General features: G+C 45.6%; 2 protein-coding genes across 2 annotated transcripts in view; one reads left to right on the top strand and one right to left on the bottom strand.

Annotated features, from left to right (window-relative positions):
* Positions 1-1045: 1045 nt before the first annotated feature.
* Tubb2a (tubulin beta 2A class IIa) lies at positions 1046-4983 on the top strand. Its single transcript, XM_036186876.1, has 4 exons — positions 1046-1198; positions 2459-2567; positions 2867-2977; positions 3733-4983. The coding sequence occupies exons 1-4, from the start codon at positions 1142-1144 to the stop codon at positions 4791-4793; spliced, it is 1338 nt and encodes a 445-aa protein (XP_036042769.1). The 5' UTR covers positions 1046-1141; the 3' UTR covers positions 4794-4983.
* A 170-nt stretch (positions 4984-5153) lies between these two features.
* Positions 5154-26018, bottom strand: part of Bphl (biphenyl hydrolase like) — a 32353-nt gene continuing 11488 nt past the window's right edge. The window contains exons 5-7 of the mRNA XM_036186877.1: positions 17855-17986; positions 14075-14198; positions 5154-5547 (exon numbers count right to left, since the gene is read on the bottom strand). Of these exons, the coding sequence (XP_036042770.1) occupies positions 5460-5547; positions 14075-14198; positions 17855-17986 (344 nt within the window). The 3' untranslated portion in view covers positions 5154-5459. The remainder of the gene's footprint in view (positions 5548-14074; positions 14199-17854; positions 17987-26018) is intronic.

The following is a 26018-nucleotide window of genomic DNA, read 5'->3' as shown; positions in this document are numbered from 1 at the left end:
TGCTGTAGAGCAGTACTAACCAAGAGAAATGTAACGTGAGACCACACCAGTGTTTTTTATTTTCCTGGCTATCATATTTACTAAATGTGAATCATTTAAAAAATATTTCAAACACTGTATCCAAACATGATCATTGTGACCTGTTATCAGTGGAGTTCTTTGGCTAACTTACCAAGCCCATGAAAACTATCGTGAATCTCACACAGCAACATCTCAACTCAGGAAGGGACCCTGTGTTTCAAGAGCTCAATAGCCACCTGTGGCTAACAGCAACCAAAATTACCTCGCAGGTGGCCTAAGGTTTGGAAGGGGTACATGACCTCAGTGCTGTATTAGACTCATCCTTCCCTCTCCCTCGCTCTCTTGTTCATGTGCTGGCATGCAGAAATTTCAACATTTAAGAGGCTGTGAGGACCCAAGAGTTCAGAGCAGACATATGACAAATCTGGTTCCGAGCACTTTTCCTCCCCAAGCCCAGCAATCGACCTGTAGAGCGCACACTCTCTGTCCTTGAAAAAGCAGCCCAGCACCTCTCTGGAACATCCCCTCCTCTTCCCAAGTGGTACCCAGTCTGCAGTTTAACTCCCCTCAGTTACTACCCAGACTTGAAAGAGAATGGGGAGGGAGTTCAGTCATCAGCCCAAGAAGCACGTTGCCCTGCTCAGATTGACATCTAGTGAAGTATGCATCTTCAGTTCTGGGCCCCAACTCCAAGAGCGAGGCGACTCCTGTCCTGCTACTGGGGAAGCGGGACCCCAATCTCTAGTCCCTGAGTGGTGGGGAGTGGGCGAGATGGGAGAGGAACCATAGTGTGACCCAAAGGTCTCGCCAGTGGCGGAGCAGCTCAGGTGGACGCTGAGGGGAAGCCAGCAGGATCGGCCAAGGGACGCAGTAGCGCTGGGAAGCTGGATGCAGGGCGAGCACCCCTGCACCTCGCACCGCGCCCCGGCTCCCTCTCGCGGTGCCGCAGTCCCTGCCGCTCCGCCTCTCGGCCCTGCCCCTATAACGTCAGCGCGGCCGGGCGGGTCCCCGGGTATAAAAGGCTGAGCTGGGGGAGGGCGACAGGTCTTTGCGCTCCCTAGCCCTCCGTCTACGCACTGCTCCGAGGGCCAGCGCCTCCACCCCTTCTGCAGCCAGCACCATGCGCGAGATCGTGCACATCCAGGCGGGCCAGTGCGGCAACCAGATCGGCGCTAAGGTGGGCTCGCCCCTGGGGGAGGGAGTGGGTGGGGTCGCCCGCTTGGGCTGGGGTCCCAAGGTTGTGAGCTGGGGACTGAGTCGAGCCTAGGGAACCCAGAGGAGCCGGGGCCAATGACGCATTCTGCCGCTGGCTACTGGGCGGGACAGGTCCTGAAAGCCGTTCAACCTGCCACGAAGAGCGTGACAGGGTGTCTTAAATCAGGGTCCATTACATTGCTTTGAGACACAACCCTTCTGCGAGGTGCAGCTGACATTCCTCTGGGTTTTTTCGTCTCTGAAATTTGGGTCGGGGATTACTGTCATATGTGTTGAGAACCTCATGTCAAATGTAATTTGTATATATTATATATGCGTGTATATATATACATATATGTATATACATACACACACACACACACACACACACACACACACACACATATATATTTGTCTGTCATATGAATGAAAAAATGCAGTGTCATTGGGTTGACAGATGTTACAGAGGCGTCTCTTTGGGCCAACAGACAAGGGTGTTAGACAAATTCCCTTACAAGTGCTCCTCTAGACTTTACATAAAATGCACTGATAGTCCTTCTCGTCTGTGAGACAGCAGGTGACTGCAGCCTGGAGGCAGCAGTGGGCATTCAACATGGGTGTGGGCGGGCGCCTGTACAAGGACGTGGTCTCTTTCAACACCGCCATATTGCCCACCCAACCTCCCCACCCCCTTTCCTGCTGCCAACTCACAATGGAGGCTGCCTCCTCAGGATGGCCAGCTTTTTCGAGGGCTGGCAGGCGCCCTTGTAGGATTGTGCTGCCCATCTCGAACATTCCTAGCCCGAGGTCAATACCCGAAAGCCAATATGTAGGTCAGTGGTATAAAACTGGGCTGTTGAAAGCTGCCATGAAGTCTGTGCCAGGAGTCATTGATCCCATGAGGCACAGGGGGCGGGGCACCTGATTTTCCCTTCCTCCCTTCCCCATCCATCAGCCTGTATGTAGTAACATTCAGCCCTGTCTAGAGTGAGAGAATTGCTGCCTCTGCAGTTCTGGCAGGGGATCTGCTGTGCCCACTTCCTTCTACAGGCTCCTCCCAGCCCTGCATCTGTGGTCATAATATGGCTGATGCACTCACTGCGCATTTCCCAGACCCTCTGCAGCAGCTGCTGCCCAAACACATAGGGGCCAGCAGCTCCCTGGGCTCTTGCCTGCTGTCTGACCAAGGCCTTTCTGGGTGACAGTTAGGATCCTAAGCATGATGTGATTCTCTGCATTTCAGTTTTGGGAGGTGATAAGCGATGAGCATGGCATCGACCCCACTGGCAGTTACCATGGTGACAGCGATTTGCAGCTGGAGAGAATCAATGTGTACTACAATGAAGCTGCTGGTAAGGGTCTGGATGTCAGCCTTGCTTTCCATACCAGGGCAGAGGAAGTGGCCAAGAAGCATGCAAACAACAAGAAAATGCTTTTTGCATCTCATTTAAAATGCCAACTGCAAACATTAAATAAATAAATAAATAAAATAAATAAAAGTACTTTGTAGCTCCCAAAGACTTCTGCATGCTTCATGTCTCCATTTTCCTTTTCTTCCTTTGTCTCAATGCTGGGATTTCTGTAATGAATTATGCTGCTACATCTATCTCCTTTCCCAAGCCCAGTTGTAAGTCAGCTCTTGTCCCCACAGGCAACAAATATGTACCTCGGGCCATCCTAGTGGACCTGGAGCCAGGCACCATGGACTCAGTGAGGTCAGGACCCTTTGGGCAGATCTTCAGGCCAGACAACTTTGTTTTCGGTAAGTCGTCATGCTCCATGGGAGCTGGCCAAATGACTCACCCCTTCCTAGCAGCCATGGGCTTTATAGTTCTGTGTGCAGTACCCAGCTGAGCTTGTGTCCACAGACCACAAGTCTTGACCTCACCTATGCAGCTGACAATATCATGTCTGTTCACTCTTGCCAGCTCAGAGGAGAGTGTGGGCCTGTAGGGGCTGTTAAAGGCCTCCATGAGGAGCAGCCTCTAGAGGGAAGGGTGGAGAGGATGAAAGTCTTCAAAGAGGGCATCACAGGCTTCAGGTGATTTCAAAGGACCAAAGATGCCAGGTAACCACTTCAGTGCCCAAGGTGTAGACCAAATGCTTAGAGCTGCCTTGCCTCTTTAATTATACCTAATTAAAGAGTATTTACAGAATGCTCCCTATGTTTAATTTTAGAAGCTACTGAGTATTGTTAAAATGTGTCCTCCTCAACTTGATTCTTACTTTATTATGATCCCCAGGGTTTTTGAGGTCCTTGATACATTGACAATATTTCCTTCCCGTAATACAGTGTATACAAAAGACTACTGGTTTGGAGATTTAGCTCAATGGTAGAGCGCTTGCCTAGCAAGCACAAGGCCCTGGGTTCGATCCTCAGCTCAAAAAAACCAAAACCAAAACAAAACAAAACAAAACTACTGAATGTTTTCTAAGGCCAGCTTTTCCTTTTCCTTCATAGTCCAATGACATCACCCTGAATTCCTAAGTGTCTAATATTCTCTTTCTCTCTTGCAGGCCAGAGTGGTGCAGGAAATAACTGGGCAAAGGGCCACTACACAGAGGGCGCTGAGCTGGTGGACTCCGTCCTGGATGTAGTGAGGAAGGAGTCTGAAAGCTGTGACTGTCTCCAGGGCTTCCAGCTGACCCACTCACTGGGGGGAGGTACTGGCTCAGGCATGGGGACCCTGCTCATCAGCAAGATCCGAGAGGAGTACCCAGACCGAATCATGAACACCTTCAGTGTCATGCCCTCACCCAAGGTCTCTGACACTGTGGTGGAGCCCTATAATGCCACCCTCTCTGTGCACCAGCTGGTAGAGAACACAGATGAAACCTATTCCATCGACAACGAGGCCCTGTATGACATCTGCTTCCGCACCCTCAAGCTGACCACACCCACATATGGCGACCTCAACCACCTGGTGTCAGCCACCATGAGTGGGGTGACCACCTGCCTGCGCTTCCCAGGCCAGCTGAATGCAGACCTGCGCAAGCTGGCTGTGAACATGGTGCCCTTCCCACGCCTGCACTTCTTCATGCCAGGCTTCGCACCTCTGACCAGCAGAGGCAGCCAGCAGTACCGAGCCCTGACGGTGCCTGAGCTCACTCAGCAGATGTTCGACTCCAAGAATATGATGGCCGCCTGCGACCCACGCCATGGCCGCTACCTGACTGTGGCCGCCATCTTCCGTGGCCGCATGTCCATGAAGGAGGTGGATGAGCAGATGCTCAACGTGCAGAACAAGAACAGCAGCTACTTCGTGGAGTGGATCCCCAACAACGTGAAGACGGCCGTGTGTGACATCCCTCCTCGAGGCCTCAAGATGTCAGCCACCTTCATCGGCAACAGCACTGCCATCCAGGAGCTGTTTAAGCGCATCTCGGAGCAGTTCACTGCCATGTTCCGACGCAAGGCCTTCCTGCACTGGTACACGGGTGAAGGCATGGACGAGATGGAGTTCACCGAGGCAGAGAGCAACATGAATGACCTGGTGTCCGAGTACCAGCAGTACCAGGATGCCACGGCTGATGAACAGGGCGAGTTCGAGGAGGAGGAGGGTGAGGATGAGGCTTAAGAACTTCTCAGATACCTTGTGCACCCTTAGTGAACTTCTGTTGTCCTCCAGCATGGTCTTTCTACTTGTAAATTATGGTGCTCAGTTTGCCTCTGTCAGAAATTCACTGTTGACGTAATAGTGTGGACCTCCTTTCAAGACTTCAGTATTGTCTAAGATATCTATACTAATAAAAAGCATGTGTATAATACCTGTGGTCCTTTTTTTCTTGACATTCTTTTTTCTTTTTAAAGGAAATACAAAGCTTCAGGGGATAATGCTGTGGGACTTTTGCTTAGTGTTTTAATTGTTAGCATTCCAGATATCCTATGAATAAAGGACTAAGGCAAACCCAGCTTTTGAGTAAATGTGAACACTACAAAGGTTTCACATAAATTTTATTTGAAAATAAATTATGGTAAGAATTTACTTTTATGACAATGATAGAAACTCATAATTTAATGTTAAAAATGCCAATACTCATTTTTTGCAGTAATTAAGACTATAACCTGACTTGGGTATGCTATTTTTCTGCTTGCATAGAGTCATATCATGGGGAGAAGAGAAAGCCTGGCAGGTGTGTGAACTGGGGAGAAAGGCAAGGAAGGCATTCTGGAGCATCCTGGTAACAGACAAGGCCATGATCCTTGTACAGCATCACCCAGAAACCAAAAGCTTCTTGTAATTTCATTGTAGAAAGTCTTCTGCCAACTTGTTGAACTCGTTTGCAAAACGTAAATGCAGATTGTGTTTGCCTTCTGGCATTAGGTGCAACCTAAGAAACAAACCAAGCTTTTGATCAGTCGTACATATTTAAAATGCTTTCACCTCATCAACACTTCATGAGAATCTTTCAGAACTATATAAACTTCCCATGAATGTGAATGCCAGGGTGAACTCCTTAAGGGGATTCTGACCACCCCAGAAATAGACCATACAGCCATCACCGAACAGTGACAATATGTTTGGGATTGCATCAGGTAACAAATGTGGGTTGACTAGAAAACAGTGGAGAAAGTGATCTGGTAGTTACTTTAAAAATCCATTTTTAACAAATGTGTTTGTAAACTGGGGAAATGATTTTATTGGAGAAACGATTACAAAAATAACGGAGATGATAGCAGCTGACTGCAATCCTAACTCTTAGGGGGAAAGACGACAAAAATGAGAAATGGTCAGAATTCACTGAGTTGCACAGGTGAGTTTTTTTAGTATCTGCATAGTGGGCAAGCCTAACAGGAATCCTCAGCCAGCAGCAGCAGCCTCCATGCAAGGTTCCAAGGCATCCTGTCGTGTTCAGACTACAGCCAGCAGACGGATGGAAAAATGCCGCAGGAATTTGGGGTGGGTGAAGGGGTTCATCTGCAGCCATGTGTACAGAGCTGCTCCTGCAGCTGTCACATCGTGTCTCTGGTAGACCCCTCTGTCCTGGAAAGGCTTCTCGCATTTAATCTGATGTGGGTCAAAGAGGAGACTGATTTGCAATAAAAAAAAAATAAGTACAATTTAAAAAATCTTATCTATTAGCTTCTAAAGTGAAGAAATAGAGTTTAAACAGAGCTTCTAGGAGGCAAACTCAAGTTCAAGCCATGTTGTCTACAGTGACAACTGGCTGTCAAAAGACCTAGACTGGAGCAAAATTCCAATGACGCATTCTGTGCTTCTCTGGTCTTTCAGCAGCAGTACTAATGATGATGGCTCTTTGCAATTCAGCAGGCAATTGGGAGGACTCTGGGGGAAGGCAGCCACCCTCAGAAGATGGTGGGCCTCTTGCAACTCAGCTATGCCAATAGCTGGGGTGGGAAGACCAAGAAAATCAAGTGAAAAGGAAATATATACTGAGGGTATCTTTTAGATGCAGCTGAAAGATTAATAAAGCTATTAATAATAACCAGAATCTTTTAAGTTTAAAAGGTGCTTCTTAGAAGGGATGAGTTATACTAGTCCCAAAGATGACCCAGCTGCATACACAGGAGTGGGCTGCAGGTATGCTCAAAGCTGCAGATTTTAGGATACAGAAAAGACTGTTTCCCAGGATGCTGGGGTAACAGAAAGACAAGTGTAGGCCAAACTACAACCATTTATCTGAATTAAGCTGGGTTCAGAGGCCAAGAAACCCTGACCTAACCATCCTGAAGTAAGTACATCTAGAGATAGCCAACTCAGCTGTCATCTGTTCCACCCTGTTCCTACAATTTGCCTGTTCCCAAGGACAGAAAGAGGCCAGCTGTGAATCCCCATCCCCCCCCTTTTTTTTTTGCTATACAGTGAAGCCCAAAGTTTTTCTACAACATCTCTAGATCTTGGGAAAACAAACATGAGATTCTTTATATTAAAAAATATGAGAGAACTACTCTAGATGCCAGGTGGGTGTATTATTGGATGCTTGGATGGACAGTGGGTGGGGGAATGAGTGGATGGGTAGGTGGATAGGTAAATGGATGGACAGATGGATAGGCTGATGAAAGTATGGAGAAAACTGTTCTCCTTGATGCCTTTCCAGTTCTTAGTGTAAACCCTCCCTTCACTCTCTGTGGAACCTGCTGTGAATCCTCATGGGAACGGGACCAGAACAGCCAGTCATAAACACTTGGCCAGGCAGCCGCTCTGCTGCTGACCCAGTTCTTACCCAGACAACAAAAGGGTGCACATGCCTCACTGAGTGGCTTTCAAACAATCTCGTTCTCCAGGAAAATCAGTAGGAAAGCCTACCACTAAACACATGTCTCAGATGGCCGTGATGTGGTGATATTTTGTTGTACTCTAATAAAGCTTGCCTGAAGATCAGAGGACAGAGCCAGCCACAGAGTTAGCCATAGAGGTCAGGCAGTGGTAGCACACACCTTTAAACCTAACATTTGGGAGGCAGAGATCTATTTGGATCTCTGTGATTTCAAGGCCACCCTAGACTACATGAGATTAATCTAGTATAAAAGAAACAGAGCCAGGCAGTGGTGACACACACCTTTAATCCCAGCACTTGAGATCTCATGCCTTTGCTACCAGTATTTGGGAAGCACACGTGCCATTAATCCCAGCCCTAGGAAGGCTGAGATGGAAAGTGAGATGGCTGGGCAGAAAAAAGCATATAAGGCTTGATAAGACAGGAACTAAAGACCCTTTCGGCTGAGGACTCAGACATTGACTCAGAGGATTCGTGGAGTTGGCGAGGTGAGAAGTGGCAGAGGCTTGTTCCTTTGTCTCTCTGATCTTTCAGCATTTACCCCAATATCTGGCTCCGGGTTTTTATTATAAGACCATTTAGAATTTGTGCATCATCGTGAAGGAGCCCTATAGGGTTAAAGTTCCTATTTGCAAGGGAGGGGTCCTATAGCATGTGGCATCTTTGGAAAGTCTAGATCTCTTGGGAAGAAGCTGTGAAATTTGGGGTAAACCCGGTGGTCATCTCAGCTCTGCTGACCCAGCCCCTCTCAGTCCTGGTGGCATGAGACGCTGATCTCACTGGTACCATTTTGTCTCCAGCCCCTATTTTCAGCTTTCAAATGAAACTGTGAGAGCTGTCCACTAGTGACAAGGCCATAATGAACATGCTCTAGCATCTTCACTCTGAATGAATGTGACAAGATTCTCAATATGTTCTGAACCTATACATCAGCCAGGAGGACTGTATGCACCTCTGCTTTCCCTGGAAACCAAAAGAGCAGCCAATTCTTTGTGAGGGACTACAGAGACCTTTTCCTCATCCTTCAATGGCAGACCTCCAAAGCCATGCAAACCTGGCTGCCCATAACAGAAATGGAATGTCTTCTTTTATTGATTATGCCTTTGAGAAAGTCCTAAGGAAAAGGCAAAGATGTGAGAACTATAAACTTCTTCCTACTAGTGAAGCTAGAAGGCACCACGCCCCAGACATTATCCTACTAGACATTCGGGGGTTGGGGGCAGACATCTCAAGGGGAGATGTCTTATAATCATGTCTTACTCACGGAAAAGAAATTAAATCATTGTGGTGGGGGCACGCCCCCTCCATGCAGCACTTCCACCAGGTCTGGTGTGTGGAGGACAATGCTTTCCCAAACCTGCTGAGACACCAGGGATCCAGCTGGGGTCTACCAACTGCAGTGAAAGATGGATATAAACTGAGGGGGTCATCAGCGGGTGAAGGGCTTTATGGAGACAGCATGGCCTCAGCACCAGCAGTTACACCCTCATCCAGAGCCACCATTTTTCACCTGGAAAACAGGGTAGTAATGGTACCCCTGAGATTATCATGGGGACCAAAAGAAAGAAAGCATGCACATGCACCAGTCTGTAGGCATTTCACTGGTGTCTGCTATTGGTAAGTCCTTAGGAAGGTTCTAACCAAGCACAGCAAATTAATGAATATTCTGACTTGAGAAACTCAATTTATTGGTTGACATGCAATCTCCAATTGGAAGATTTTTCCCTTAAGAAAAGTTTTGCAAAAAACAAAAACAAAAACAGTGTTTAAGATTTGCCTAGAAAGGGTCAGACTCTGCTCATTTTGAATGGAAAAGGCCTCAGCCTAGTAAGCGCTGGTGACTTCTGTTTGGAGCTAATCCTGTGGCCACAGGGGAGCCTAGCTGACTGCTCTCCTCTGCTAAACTTCCCCAGGGGAGAAATCACCTGGGCATGAAGGTGGGAGCTCCCAACAAGATGTGGTATACAAGCACAGGCCGCAGTGGGTGCCTTCCATCAGCCTCTCCCTCCCCAGGCTTTGCTTTGCTATATGACTGAGAAAAGGAACTCAGTTGCTATTGTGAACCGATTCCACCTTCATGTTCCAATTCACACTGCTCCAACAGGCCAAGGCATTTTACATTGGTGGTGAGCCAAGGAAGCCCCAGAAAGAGGCCTTCCCTCCCTTCAGTGACCCAGACAAGAACATAGTAACTACCTACCTAGATGACCATTCCTGCTCCTCACCTTCACTCTGTTAACATATTCTCCAGGAAAGCCACCCAAGCCCAAGAACCCTGTGAAGAGGAGCATGTGCCTGTCAAGCCTTCCCCACAGACATGGTTAATTTCACATATCAGTTTGACTGGGTCTCAGGGTGCCCAGATATTTGATCAGAAATTATTGCAGCTATTCTTGAGTGTGTTTGGGAATGACGTTAAGACCTCAATCCATAGGCTGAGTAAGGTAATCACCCTCCCTAATGTGAGTAGAGCTGGTTCAATCTGTTGAAAGTCAGGTTGAGACATTATTACCTTGCACCTACAATTTACATACCAGAAAACAAGCTAGAGATGTCACTTGCAATGCTCAAGGGTACACAGTCAAATAACCTCCAGTGCTCTTAATCCCAAGGCCACAAATGCCACTCAGCATTCTTTCATTTCCAGACAAGACTCCCTTGGCTTTTCCTCTTGGTTGACATAAACCTGCAATGTCGCTCTGTACACACTGACTTTACCCCATTCTCTCCCACTTGCGTGGTTCCCAAGCCTGACTCACCATGCAGCTGGGCCACTACAGACTCTGCCCTCTGGGTGCTCTCTGCTCCTGTTTGTAAATAAGCTTTTTGCCTTTGCCCTTCCTTCCTCCTCCCTCACCCAACATGCACAGAGCCTTTAAGATGTGTTACGTTATATCCTGAGAGAGCTATTCTATAGGATAAAAATGAAATCACATGCTGAAAGCTGTTTTAATAGGTATAAATAAGGAGCCATGTAACCATGGGGTAAGGAGGCTTCCTTGAGGGAGAGACACTGAGCCATGACCTGAAATGCAGACTCTGGCTTCTGTTAATTCCTGAGATCTGAAGCCTTCTCAAAAAACACTTTCATGGAATGAACTGCTCTCCCAACCCCAATCACATGCAGAAATCTCAGCATCTTTAAAGAAGTGACTTAGTTCAAAATGTCATCATATCCTGATCCATTATGACTAGTGTCCTTATAAGGAAAGCCAATTGGGTCACAGGATCAGAGAAAAGACTGTCTATGAGCTGGGGAGAGAGGACTCAGAAGAGACATGCTCTGTCAACATCTCTGGAACTGAGAGAAGATGGATATTTGTGTTGTAGTGATGTCTTCATTAAGCTACCACATGTTGACAATCTTGAGGCTGAGGGTGTTGCTTAGTGGCAAAATGCATATTTAGCATGTGTGAGGCCCTGACGTCACCCTCAGCAATGCAGAAAAAAATTAATAAAATACTCTAAATAAAAATGCACCTAATGGATCTATATTGCCAAACACTACATCTTAGCCTTACCTACCTTAAATATGTTCAGAACACTTACAGCCTACAGTTGTGCAAAATCATGTCCACTGCCAGGGACCCTGAGTTCTAATAAAGTGTTGAGAATGTCATGTCATTTAGTGAACTCTGAACTGAACATGGAGAGCTGATGGTTGCATGGGGGATGCTCTGGCATTACTGCAGAGTTGAACGTCTTTCTTAAAAGACAGCTAAGGCAGGAACTCTCTGACTTGGCTGTGGTCATCAAGCTAGCTGGGTCACAGCACAGTGGCTTGACCTAGCTGTGCAGTCACAGCCTCTCTAGTCTAGCTCTGTTGCCTCCCAGAGCCTCTTCACCAGCTCTAGAGTATGATGGGTCCCAATTACTGCTTGACAAGATTTCTTGGATGGCTGCTGGGGCTGCTGTATGCTTTGGAATGGGGAATGTCCACCCAGAGGCTGGCAGATAAGCCAGGCAAGAAGTCCTTCAGCCGGGAAGGAGGGAGGTCTGGCTACACGGGAGCCCTGAAACTAGGATCAGGGCAAGAGGACTCCACAGACAGGGTCTGTTCACCTTACTGCTGCAGTCTATGACTATGCAGTCCATGACAGCTCTGACTACGGGCTTTCTTATACAAGAGTTCCAGTGGGAGAAATGCAGCTGCCTAAAACTAAAAAGTTAAAACAAAGGCCTCCTTGCTTTTAAGAGACTATGATTCCTCTCCTATGGAAAGAGAAAAGAGAAGGGAAGGAGACAGATTAACAGAGCTGGAGGCTGGTCTCCTTCCAAGGAGGTAAAAGTAGCATGGTGTGACTCATATACAGTAAGTGCTTCTTGGCAAAAAACCTGTGAGGACAGACTCCGCTTTTAAGTGTAGTTAAAGACGTGCCTGGCAAGGAGTGCAGCTGTCCTGCCTCAGAAGGCCTGGTGCAGATGCTCAGCAGGGATTTGCAGCTCTAGGAATCCAGTTTCCTTCTGAGGGTCTTGTAGGTACCCACCCAACATAAAGCTCTCTTTTAGCAAAAGGAGTGGGAAACACAGACCAGTTTTAGCGGACTGTTGCTAATAACATTTTACCTCCAACCCATGAGTTCCAATGAATACTGTTATAAGAAAATGATTTCCACCAAATGTACAAGAAGGGCACATTTTCCTCCAATATTGATGTATTCTGTTGCTAGGAGATAGGTTTGGAACAGAATTCCTAGGCTAAACTTTCTCACAGACAGACATTTAGTGAGCCTGGCTCCCTAAGGGAAGCCTCTGTATTTATTATGAGGGTCAGCGTGTAAAAACCAGCCATTTCTGAAGCAGAAGACGGTTAGCCAGACTACCCAGCATGGCTGTGTCACCATCTCTTGAAGGGTACATTCATGAGAGACATTTGTGCTGTGGTGAAAAAGTTCTGTTTAGGAAAATATAGAACTTGTCATTTACTAACTAAATAGCTTAAAACACTCACTGTTTGACATCAACCGGCCTTAAAATCTCGTCTAAAAATGGAACTACTTTCTAAATCTGTAGTGAAGTATAATTAGATAATTTATGTAAAATACCTTTAAAATACAAAAATCTACATGGAAATACCACATTGCATACTCTAAACATAAAATTAAAATAAAACAGAGACTGAGATGAGCAGAAAACATCTGGGAGATTAGTAAGAAAATAAACTATTGGATTTTGTGCCACAACCATGGCTTAGTATTATTATAAATATATAAAAATCAAGTTTGAAAACATCTTATTTACTATGAATTTTTGTAAAAATCCTTTATGTTTACCCACAGTGTAATTTTAATCTAATGTCTACCTTCATTCTCCACTTATTTTACAATCTTCCCAAAGTGCTTGTTATTCCTGCTCAGGTTCTCACGTGAGTTTAACTCATGGCTGAACTGCTATAGAAGGAATATGTAGGATGAAGAATGTCCTTTCAATGTAAAGAATTACACACACACACACACACACACACACACACACACACACACACACTTCATAGATAAGGAGATATATGAATTACTATGTAATTGTATTTTGCCGTGGAATAAGAAACACTCCCTCCCCTTACTTCCAACTCCCCAGAGAAGCCCTCTGTTAAGAATCACTGAGAAGACTCACTCACAGGCATTGGAGCTGCTGGGGTACCAGCTTTCTCCACTGGGCTTCAGGGACTTTGAGGACAGGAACTGAGCTAGGTGCTCAGTTTGCTAAGCAGTGCTGGCCCTCCACAGGCATCAAAATCTGGTGTATGGAGGGGCTGAGTGCATATTTAAGATGGATATGACTTATAGAGCTTACAATATAATTTGGGTGACAAAGACTTCAGAGTTAAAAACAGAATATAACTATATCTATGTGGGTGGCTAGCAATGGACTATTTGCTTTCTTGATTTGGTTTTATGGGTGTTTTTTATTGTTATTATTTTTAAATGAGCTAAAAATCCCAAGGTTTATTGAATTGTTACCAATGGTGTTACAAATCTAAAGTGATTCTCTTGTTACAGAGCTCTGTTCTGGGATGATCCTCTGTATGCTGTGAATGTGTATTACTCTCGCTGGTTAATAATAAAGCTGTTTGGCCTATAGCAAGACAGGATAAAGTTAGGCGGGACAATCAAACAGGGCTGGGATGACGAAGGGTGGAATTGGAAGAGATGCGAGTGAGCTGCCCAGGTAGCAAGATGCAGAGGACTGGTAAAGCCATGGGCCACGTGGCAACATATATATACATAGAAATGAGTTAATTGAAATATAAGAGCTACTTAGTAATAAGCCTGAGCTATTGGCTGAGTATTTCCTAATTAATATAAGCTTTTGTATGCTCATTTGGGACCAAGAAGTTGGGACAGAAAAATTCCATCTCCATTTACAAGCTCAGTGCCCAGGAACATATAGCCTCACTGTGCTCAAAGACATTTACCAGAGTCCCTCTGCTGAGGATTCCCAGGGCTCAGAGCTCAGGTCCTCTGTGCCCAGTGGTACTCTAAATACAGTGGCACTCTCTTTCTAAATGGGGAACATGCACCCTAACCTCCACTTCTCCCATTTCTTTTCCTTCCTACGGCTTCTCTCACTTCCTTGAGGCTTTGAGGCACCCAGGAGTTTCAGAGGCTGTGATGAGACTCACCGTGACCCTTTCACATGCTCGTGAATGAAGTCAGCGTGAAAACGTGGGACCAATGGGTCCTTCTCCCCGTGCACGATGAGGGTTGGGCACTGGACCAGGGGCAGCAAGTGCCGACAGATGTTACCTGAGGGACAAGAGCACAGGGAATGCCCTTAGCACAGTCTCTCTGCAGGGAAGAAGCAGAACTCTGCAGAGATGCACTGCTAGATGTTGGTTCTCAATGCTTCCCAAAGGCACCAAAGGTTTGGTCCACAGAGAGGTGCCATTAGCAAGTGGTAAAAGCCCCAGGGTGTGGCTTTGTGGGACATCCTTATCATAGGGGACATGCACCCGAGGGGACTGTGGAACCCTAGCCAACTCTCTCTTCCCTTTTCACTCTCTGACTTGGGATGTGACTAGCTTTGCTCCACCGAGTGCTCCCTGTATCTTACCATAGATGCAAAACAAGGAGAGTGCTTGCTTTCTCATGACTGGGAACCTCCAGAACTCAAGTCAAGGTAAGCCTTTTCAGAGGTCTGGCAATCCGCTGACACATGTGCCCTTTGCATCGTGGCTTCCCTGTCAGTGGAAGCTAGTTTGATCTGGGGGTCCTTCCAGTTTTAACATTCTCAGTCTTCTATTTCTGTGCTCAGCTTGCTTGTTGTGATGCTCTACTTGTAAATAAACAGCTTTTCCTGATTTAAATTCATTATTCATATAAACTGGTAGAAAAATCAAATAAGCAAACAAATTAAAAAAAAAAAAAAAACTTCACAAGTCTTATGTTACAAAGAGGCAGCCTGTCAGTCATGTTGATGATGCCTGGCATTTGAAACCATTGAGGTTGTATCTCAATGACTGAAGGCCTCGCCAGTCCTCGGGATGCAGGGACTTCACCGTGAAGTTAGCCTGTATGTGGGACACAAGTTACTCTTCAGTGCTTGTGCTTTAGGGACACCCGGGTACCACACCTTGGTGGCTCCCAGCCAGGTAGAGCTTCAGTGTCAAACAGCAAATCACAGGTGCCTGTGGCCATTATGAGGTTACACACATGGTCAGCAGTAGTGAAGGTTCTGGTATCCGTGCTACTAGCTCCTTCCTCCACTGCCCTCCCAGCTCTGCCTGTTCCAAAAGGAAGGTGCTATATAACTGAGCTGGCTGAGATCCAGTGCGTGTGGTACTGCCCACCAGACACCAAGCCCCTGCCCTTCTTTCCAGGTGGTGATTGCTCTCCACCAAGGGAGAGTGACCCATTGACCGGGGAAGCACTGCTTTGAGCAGTACACACCTGCCAGCTGTGTGGGGTGACGCTAATGAAAGACAGTTCTACAACTGCCTGCTGTACATGGTAATGCAAGATATGGTAATGCAGGACATGGTAATGCAGGACATGGTAATGCAGGATATGGTAATGCAGGACATGGTAATGAAGGATATGGTAATGCAGGATATGGTAATGCAGGACATGGTAATGAAGGACATGGTAATGCAGGATATGGTAATGCAGGATATGGTAATGCAGGATATGGTAATGTAGGACATGGTAATACAGGATATGGTAATATAGGATATGGTAATGTAGGATATGGTAATGTAGGATATGGTAATGTTTACAGCACTTGTGTTTTTTCTTTTTTAATTTTAAGACAAGCTCTTACTGTGTATTCCTGGCTGGACTGGACTTACTATGTAGACCAGGCTGGCCTCAAACTCACAGATTCACCTCTCTCTGCCTCCCAAGTGCTGTGATTAAAGGCACATGCCGCCATGCCAGGTTAACTCTTACATTTTAACTCATTCAATATCAACAAACATTTGTAAATTAGGCGCTTTTCTTTAAAAATCATAGTAGTAGCATTTTCATGAAAACTGTCCACAGCACCCTACCATAGCTGAATATATATTACCTCACTTAGTCCACTCAAAACTTAATGAGGTAGGTATTAGCATATTCTCCAGAAATCAAGTCACTGCCCAAAGCCATTCTGACAGCAAGCCAAGACCTCAAGTCCAGGCCCTGATGACTCCACAGCTGTGTAATCACCCATGCTGGACCAAGTGTCTATAAACCTGAGCACACAGCCATGAACAAAAGACTCCTGTCAGATCAATAAATACAGAAGGGAGACGAACTACTAAGTTCTGCTCTAAGATGATTTCCACATTGGGTTCTCTATGTTAGGATGTGCTTCTGAACTGTCAGTGTAACACTATTTCCATCTCTTCGTGGCATCTCCCAGAAAGCATCAGACTATACTTCTCAGTGTGCTCGCTTTCATGGAAAACTAACTCATTGGTTTAATGGCATTTTTTCTGTTTTTTTTTTTAATTAAAGATTTATTTATTTATGTATTATGTATACAGAAGAGGGCACCAGATCTCATTATAGATGGTTGTGAGCCACCATGTAGGTGCTGGGAATTGAACTCAGGACCTCTGGAAGAGCAGTTGGTGCTCTTAACCTCTAAGCCATCTCTCCAGCCCATCTGTTGTTTTAAGATGCAAAGAAACACATTTTTAGGACTATTTACTATGCATGAAAATTGCATTTCAACAGGATCATTATAAGGCATGATTTGCTCCTTTGAACTTAAACCAGACATGTAACATTTCCAAAGTCCCTTTCATTGCAAAAGCTTTGACATTACAGATGATTCATGCTGGAAAGGATTACCTAATAGATCAAACTGTCCCTTCAGATACAAGCATTCTGTAACAATGTTTCCAAGATTCAATCTTAGCTACTCTGTTTTTGTAGCGACTACAAAACTAAAAAGAAGAGAGGGGAGACATCGATTCCAAGCAGCTTGCTACAGTTTGGATCTCAGTGATCCCCAAGATTTGCATGTTAGAGCTTGTTTCCCAGCATGAAGCAGGAGAGAATGGTGGGACCTTTAAGAGGTGGGGCCTAAGTGAAAGCTCACAGGAAATGGCGGGGGGGGGGGGGGGGGGGGGGCCTTTGGAGGAGAGGTGGACTCCAATCTATTCCTCTTTTTCCTTTTGCCCATGAGGTAAATGGCTTTGCGTTGTCAAGCTCTCCTGACATAATGCATTGCACTACCTAGCCTTAAAGGCAGTAGGTCTCCCTAGTTATAGACTGGAACCCCCAGAACTAAGTCACAATACACCTTTCCTCTCAGTTAGCTGATTATCTCAGGTGTTTGTCACAGAGTCAGAAAGCTGACTAAACACATAGCTATGCAAAAATAAACTTGAATTCTGCTTAAAGATGTTAATTCTTACTGGGAATCTTATTAATTTTTAAGATAAACAAAAGGAGGTACTTGTCCACAGCTAAGGTTATGTATTACTTGGCTCTGAAGCTGAAAAGAGAATTGAACAGTCTTTTACCCTCTCTGGCTCTGCTGGGGCTGAAGAACATGACAGAGACTTCCTCCTGCTTTGTCCTAGAAGTAAGATGAGGAGAGGGTAGGCCCATCCAGACAGAAAAAAATTGTCTGTATGGTGTTCTCCTGCTAATGACCTGTTCTTCAATTAGAAAGTAGAAACAGGTTTCTGGAGAACAGATTTGTGCTGCCACATATGTGAAGGGCTGAAGACAATGGACAGACAGCTGTTAAAGTCTCAACATGAGCCTTTAGTCACATGGGTCTGTCTGGCATTTACACTTATTACACAAGGGCTCATTTTATTGTACAAAAACTTCTGTCTCTGTTCACACATTAACAGTGTGAGGATAATGGGTGTGCTTGTTCATTATGGAGGAATGCTGGGAAATCAAGGGAGGAACTCAAGTACCCTCTGCAATTAGCAAAGGAACCATTAGTCCATGCAACTTACCATCTGGCAAATGTTTAAACTGGTTTATGCCATCCACCCACTTCTCACAGGTTTTGGCAAAGTAGTCATATCCATATAGGGCTTCCAGAGGTTTCCTTGCCTTCTCACTCCATTTAGAAACATCTCGGATACCTGAAAAACAGAGGGGTGGACAAGGATGACTCCAGTCTCAGACTAAGGTATTATCAGGCTAAGGTATTACTTCAAATAACTCAAGCCAGACCAGCTCTGGGCCCCAGGCTCACTGTCTTACCTGCTGGGAAGACCTTTCCTAGTACCCTCGTGGCTCACTCACATCCTCTATGTCTCTGCTCAGATGTTAGAGCCTCCCCCACCCCCAACATGCTCTTTGTGACTTTCCTGGTCTACTCAGCACTTGTCACTGTTTTTGAAGGCCTTCTGCCTTGAGCTTGACCATCCATCTTCCCTTAGGGATGTGTGTCCAGTGAAAATGTTTTTGGTTTATGCCTTGCTATACATCAGACTCTAGGCTGGGCTTCCCACAAGAATAACATGATAACTCATTAGTGACTGAAATCAGACCTGAGTTGAACACTGTCTGCTAAAGATATTAACATAAAAGGAAAACATTTCTCTAATTGGTGTCTCCAGAGTAAGAATGACATTATAGTTATCTCTCAGTTCCTAAAGTGTTGTATAACAGTTTTCTCTAATATTGAAACATTCTGTCTTGTAGAAAGTTCCTTAAGTAGGACGGTAAACAACTCAAAATAGCTTCAGGAAGTCCCTGAAACTGACCAGATTCACTAGGCCCCTCCCTGCCAGAATAAGCAATAAAAGCCAAGAGTCCTCTTCCAGCTAGAGATGACGAGCTGCAAAGACAATTCTCAGAGGAGAAAAGCTGCAAAGAAGACTCTGAGACCAGACCTGCTGCCTGGAAGGAGCAGAAGCTAGCTGAGCTGACTAGTAGAGATTTAGACCAACTGAGGCACGTGGAAAGGACATTCTCCAACCTGATGAGTCACCTGTGGGCTAGCAGTTTACTCTGGGTTCCCAGCTTTGTGAGCTGTCACCTATACTGGAGTGGGCTTTGGTGATGCAGCTGTCTTTGAGTCATTAATGCTCTTTGCAAGTAACCCCAATAAAACTCACAGTTCACTATGTTGGACTTTAGTGGTATCCATACTTTGGTCTGTCATGGATACCCTCTCTGGGGTGAGTAGACATGTGCATTGCATCTCCCCAGAAAACACAGAAGGGGGCTGTTCCAGGAACCCCTGTGGACTTCAAATCGTGGATTCTCCAGCCCATTATGCAAAATTGAATGTGCACAGAACTGACATAGGAACTTCCAAACCATCTTTACATTATTTTACTTTAACTCGGGTAATTTAATGCTGTAGTAGTATACTATATTGTTTAGGGAAATCATGACCAAACAAGTCTGTATATGTTCAGTGCAGAGGTAATTAATTTTCAAATACTTTTGGCCATGGTTGATTGACCCACAGATGCAGATATTAAGGACCAGCTACTTAGAAACGTTCTTCTGGTACATTGAGAAGCAGGCAAATGATGCAAAGGACTGAAGGAAAATGAACAGACAGCTGTTAAATCCTCAACATGAACCTTTATTCATATGGTCCTGTTTGGCATTTACACCTTTACATAAGGTCTCTGTTGAAGAAAAAGTGTGTAGCGCTAACTACTAAGTCTAAACTATATCATAAATGATTAATTGATAGGAAAAATAATAGGTAACTTCTACCTTTAAAATAATGCAGCCAATGTGATTTACTCAGCCTGATCTTTCCCATACTTCCTTAAGCACTATGGCTAAGATCCTGGTGCTCCTGGACATATTAAATGCTGCATATGAAAGCCTTTAGTACATGCATTGCCAAAGGACATGCCAGGGAGGTCAGGTGACAGCAGTAACCCACACTGACATCAGACGGTAACTGTAGAGGGCTGACGGTGCATGGTACCTGGCATGCCTCAAGGTACACTCGGTGAATGGAAGTACCCCAGAAACAGGAGGTAAACTAGTCGTCCATGAGTAAAGGGATGCACAAACTAACTGGCAGACTTGCCCGATGTACCTATGAATATAATCCAGCAGTGGAAACCAGGGCACCACAGCCACAGCAGCACCATGAGAGAATCTTAGCAGTGTAAGATTGATGAAGATGAAGAGAAAGAACAAGTCAGGGATGGCAGAGCATACAAGATATCATGCTGGTGTGGCCTGGTGACAAATCTGTTGCGTGGGAGCATAAGCCTATGTAACCAAAGCTCGAGGAGGGTCAGGACTCTGGGGAGGCAGGGTGAGCTGGGACAAAGCTCACAAATATAGCAAGGGTGTCAGCAGAATCAATCCTGGCCTCCAGCAGGCTCACAGATGACATAGTCCACTTATGACAGAAGGGTTAAATTATAATGACTAAATAGAAAAAATAATAAAAGCTTTAAAAATCAATTAGAAAAATAAGTTCCTTGTGATGTGAAGGCCAAGAGCTGCTGAGAACCCAGTGGACTGGTGCCCAACAGTACTCCTGCTGAAGCACAGGGGCTGCCGTGGAACAGGATGAGGTCCTTTTAATGGATTAATTGATGTAGAGATTTGAAATGGAAGGTGTCTATGGGAATGCTGGATCTGTGGCAAGCCTTCAGGATCCCAGAGGAAAGAGCATTAGATCTCAGGGCAGGGAAACCTAGCTACTGCTGGGGGAAGCCAGTGGTCTTCCAAGCAATGGTTGGGAGCACAGGTGTGGAAGTCAAACTGATAATGCAGCTACTAGATTTACTGCTGTGTGAAACTGGGCACGTTACTTAACCTCACAGTGTTAATTCCCTAATCAGAAAATATGAATTATATTAACACTGCAGAATAAGGAGTAAGTAATTACATAGAATTTGCTGATAATAGTGCCTGGCATGTAACATGTACTGAAAAAGATTCTTCGCATTTATATATTAACTTCTGTTAATTTATTTAAAGAGGAAACCGTTTCTGTCCCAAAGCATAATCACTACCCAAAATTAGTAATTATGCTTCATAGGCAAGTGCCCAGAATAACCAATTGAATCAAAATGTTTGTTGATTCACAACAAACTTTGGATCCCAAAAGCAACTGACATAACCCCCCACTTCCATTTAGAGCATATAATCCATGCTAAACCCTAGAATTGCAAAGAAAACTTACTAATTAAGAGTTAATTCAGTAAGCACAAGTCTGCTAAGTGCCTGTTTCCACCAACATAGACTTGGATGATGTGGTGGTTTTAAATGAGAACGGCACCTAAAAGCTTATATATTTGAATACATGGCCTCCAATTAGTAGAACTGTTTAGGAAAGATTAGGTGTGTCACTGGGGGTGGGCTTTGGGGTTTCAAAAGTGCATACCATCCCTAGTTAACTTTCTCTGCCTCCTTCTTCTGGACCAGATGTGAGCCCTCATCTACCGCTTTAGCATTATGCCTGGCTGTCTGCTCCTCACCACGATGGTTATGAACACTAACCCTCTGGAACCATGAGTTCCAAGTTAAATTCTTTGTTTTATAAGTTGCCTTGGTCATGCTGTCAGGAAAGTAAGACAAATGAGATACAGCCTTTGCCTTCAAGAGCTTACAGTCAAGGGCTTGCAGATAGCATCCAAGGCACAATGGCTGCCCTTACCCCAAGAAACACAGCCAGGACACCTGGTTTCTTGAAGACACAGAGCACTGAACTTTACAAATACTGTGTTCTCCTCTGATGACACTTATTGCTAAGCAGGCCCAATAAAAGAGATTAGTAATAACTAATGTAAGCCAGAACAACTAGAATACACTGTAACGGGACTGCCATCATTGCTCCTCATTGTATGAAGTGTTTTAAGTGAAACAAGTGTTCACGGAATGCAGGAATGGCACCAAGTTGACAGTGGATCTGTTGACCAAAATGGTTTCTGAGGACCAACAGGCAGGCTGCGTGCAGAGTGCAGCAGACACACTGGACAAAGGGGTGGTTTGTGATCTGGGTGGCGTACAGCAGCACTTGGTGTGACAGAATATTTTAGCATTCTTCTCCCAGTGGTACACAGTCTAAAACTTAGGGGTTGATTACTCTGGAATTTTCCATTCAAGACTTCAGAACACAGCTGAGCGAAGCTACAGAAAGTAGACCCAAGGTAATAGGCTATGTTCAGTCTGAAACCAGTGTGTCCTGTGCTCCCAGGTGAATAATTTACCAGGGTAGGACATTTAGCAAGAGGAACAGGTCAAGAGGAAAGACTGAGTCCAGTTTTTACATGGAGAGGTATCTGTGTGGCAACCAGATATGAAGAGTCCAATGAAAAAAAATGAAGAGTCCAGTATGTGGGGGCCTGGAAGCCAAGAGAAGACAGAGAAGGGCATGGAGTGAGAAGAGAGTAGAGCATGGCAGAGCATGCCTGTCATCCAAGTTACCCAGGAGGCTAAGGAAGGTGGGCTGTTTGAGCCTAAGGGTTTGAGGCCAGTGTGGGCAACACACTGAGATGCTGGCTTTAAAGGGGAGGGATAGAGGAGGCTAGTTGGGCAGTTCAGTCAGAACAGTGCTCATCACACAAGCGTGAGGATCTGAGTTTGATTCTAGAACCCACATAAAAGTCTAAAGGCAGTGGTGCACACTTGTAACCCGGGTGCTGGGAAAGCAGAGACAGGCAAATCCCTGGGGCTCCCAGGCCAGCCAGCCTCACCTCAGCAGTGAACTCCAGGTTCAGCAAGAGATCCTGTCTCAGAAAACAAACAACCCCAAGGTGGACCTCTAGCCTCCACATGCATGGGCACTTACACGTGCACCTATATCCTGACACATGCATGTGTACATGTAAGCACCCACACACATACATGTGTACACATACACACACAGTGGAAAAGAGGAGGATCAGAACAGAAAGCAAGGATGGCACTTGAGGACCCAGCAAGGATGGCACTGTCCCACATATCAAAGTCAGAGACCAAGCAGAGACAGATGCCAGGGCCATGACATCACAGTGGCCAGAAAGCCAACCAGAGGAAGAAGGTGTGAGTTGTGGCACACACACAGCAGGGGACTGTTTTCAGTGCCCATAGGGGAGGGGGAATTTAAAAAGAACACAGAACAGCCAAGTGTCCTGAGGGTTCTACTAATTGGAGGCCATGTATTCAAATATATAAGCTTTTAGGTCACATGGAAGGCACTGTCTCCACTGGACTGGCAGGTCAGAGGCCACTTTCCAGGATGAGGAAGTGTCAATCAATGGTGGTTAGGGAAGGAAACAGACATCCTAGACAGTGAGGAGTATTGGTGGATTGAGAGAGCTTTTATTTCATTTTAGAAAGCAGTGAAAGTCAGAACCACTGTCATGGGAAACTTATTCTACAGTCACTAAGGCAAAGGAGTAAGAGGGTGACTGTCCCAGGCAAAGCACCATGGCGTGGGCATGTGCATCCCATTACAGGTCCACCAGGCTTAAGGGCTCTGGACACCTTCTCAGATACCCTAAGAGCTGGGTATTGGGGTGATGACTGAGAAGGATGTGGCTGGGAGAGGGCAAGGTGCATCCCCAAGGCAGCTTTTCAATGCAGGAAGTCCACAGGAAGATAGGGACAGTGGAGTTAGAAGGCTGAGTGCCGTCAGACTGGTAGGGGCAGTCAAGCTGAGTGTGAAGTTACTAGAGGTTTGGTTTTTTTAAGTGGGAGATTTTCTTCTATGAAGGAGAGAATATCCCATGAGCCCAAGGTTCTGAACTAGGAGAGTGAGGGGAACGGGGGTGGGGTGGGGGGAAGAATAGAAAACTCAGGAGTCACTGTGTGACATCAACCAAACAAACTCACTGTGAGGTGTAGAGGGCAGAGGAGGACTGAGCTCTGTGGGCTGTTAACTGAATGACAGAGGAAAGACAGTGAGTAGAGATGGGGGTGGTGTTCAGTTTTAGAAAAAGATAATCCGTGTTCTGAATTTAAAAGAACTGAAACTGTATTAATTATGTGTCCCAAATCTAGGCAAATTAAATACTAATAGCAGAGAGATATCTCGGAAACCCTAAATATTTAGATATTAAACATCCCCTTCTAAGTGCCCGTAAGTGAAAGGCATAGTCTGAAGAGACATTAGAAAAGACAGTTTGAAATATCTTGTGATGAGCGCAAATGCAACACGATCAAATTTCTAGCTGTGATGGCTACTTTTGGCTGTCAGCTTAACAGCATCTGGAACCAACTAAAACCCAAGCTGCTGGGCACTCTGTGAGAGATTTTCTTAATCAGATTATTTGAAGCAGGAAGACCCTATATCTAGAGCACACCTTCTGGTGTCAGCCTACATAAAAGGATGCGGGAGAAGGAAGTTTCTTTTCACCTGCTTGCTCTCACTCTTGCTGGCAAGTTCATTGATCATGTTGTCAGATGTGTTGTCTAGTCAACGTCATACAAGCTAGTCATGTGGGAGGAGGGAACCTCATTTGAGAAAATGCTGTCACCCGATTGGCCTGTGGGCAGCCCTGGGGTGCACTTTCTTGATTGGTGATTGATGTGGGAGGGCCTAGCTCCTTGTGGGTGGAATCATCCTTGGGCTGATGGTCCAGGGTGCTCTAAGAAAGCAGACTGAGCAAACAGAGAGGAAGGAGCAAGCCAGTAAGCGTCACTCCTCCATGGCCTTTGCTTTAGTTCCTGCATCTAGGTTTCTGCCCCCAGTTCTTTCTCCTACTTCCCTCAGTGATGGAATGTGACCTGAGAGTTGTAAGGTGAAATAAGCCCTCTCCTTCCCTAGCTGCTTTTGGTTATGTTTTGTTTGTTTGTTTGTTTTTTAATCACAGCAATAGGAATCCTAACTAGGACACTGCAGCATTCCTTCACCAACATTCAAACCACTATCTTCAGGATGTGCTACTGTAGACAGAAGACCAGCAGTTGTCTAAGAATCCTCCAGACCTTCAGAACAGGACTGCTAAGATATCCAGCATCCTGACGGAGACACTACTGGATTCTCAGTTGCTTCAGTGTGAGACAGCCCTTGTTGGGGTACCTGGACTGCATTCTGTAAATCAATCTAATAAATTCCCTTTATATATACGGGTTATTAGATCTAGCTGCTCTAGAGGAAAATTTACAGCATTAAATGATATATCTGAAAAGAATAAACATCTCAAATCCATAATCAAGATTTTTCACTTTGAGATTGGACGACATAAAGCAAATCAGAATCCAAGGCAAGCAGAAGGAGACAGAAATAATGGAAGCAGAAAACAAAACCAAGTTGGCACTAGAAGCTGCTGCTTTGAAAAGATCAGTGACTGGCCACCAGGCAAAGGTGACACAGATAACCAGTGTGTATGGGGGAGGTATTTCTACAGACCACACAAACTCAGCACGTGACCCAAATGTCTAGACAGTCAGGAAGTGCTACTGACAAGTCAAAAGTATCCACGGTCTTTGACAATATTATACTTGCTATGGTGAGAACCACTAGCAGGGAGGACCAGGAGGACCACACAGCCACCAAAGGAGTGAGAACACAGATGCCTATTTTAATAAAGCTGTGAGGCAGGATACAGCATGCATGGTGAGGAGGAACGACAGGGGAAGGAGGCAGTGTTTTGGAGGAAGAATCATGTGTACCTGCTCAAGCAGAGAGGAAGGGCCCAGTAAGGGAAGTCAAGGATTTACAAGACGTGAAGGCATCTGGTGCCGGAGGCAGCAGGAACTCATGGATGGCAACAGTGGATCAGCCCACTCTGCCCAAGGCAGACTCTGAGCCACACAGAGGATGGTGAGTACAAGAGGAGGTCAGACTAGGATTGGTTTCTCCGTCATCTGTCACTTAAGAATTTCAAATTGCTGTAGAAATGGGAAGCTCGCAGAGAACTAAGATTCTAGAACAGGATGCAGCCTCTAAGTAGCTTACAACATGAATGGCAGAGCACCTAGAGGAGACGTAGCATGTGCAGGGCTCTGTCAACTTCTGCCAGGGCTAGAGAGAAAATATTTCAGACTCTGAAGGCCAAAAGGCCCACCAAAGACATACTGTGGACACAGCTGTGGTGAGAAAATGCTAGACCCACTGGGAGTAGACTGATCCTGTCAGGCCATCTACGGTTTAGTAAAGACACAAAAGGCTTCCAGTGAGAAAGAGAGGTTTGTGATGGGCCCAGGTGGCAGGTAGAAGTGGTGGGAAACCCAGGCAGCTTCTCTTTTGCCCCA

This window comes from Onychomys torridus, chromosome 5 (assembly GCF_903995425.1).
Source record: "Onychomys torridus chromosome 5, mOncTor1.1, whole genome shotgun sequence".
In the NCBI taxonomy this organism is placed as follows: Eukaryota; Metazoa; Chordata; class Mammalia; order Rodentia; family Cricetidae; genus Onychomys; species Onychomys torridus.
Note: the sequence above shows the minus strand (reverse complement) of the source record. Positions and strands in the feature narration are given on the sequence as shown.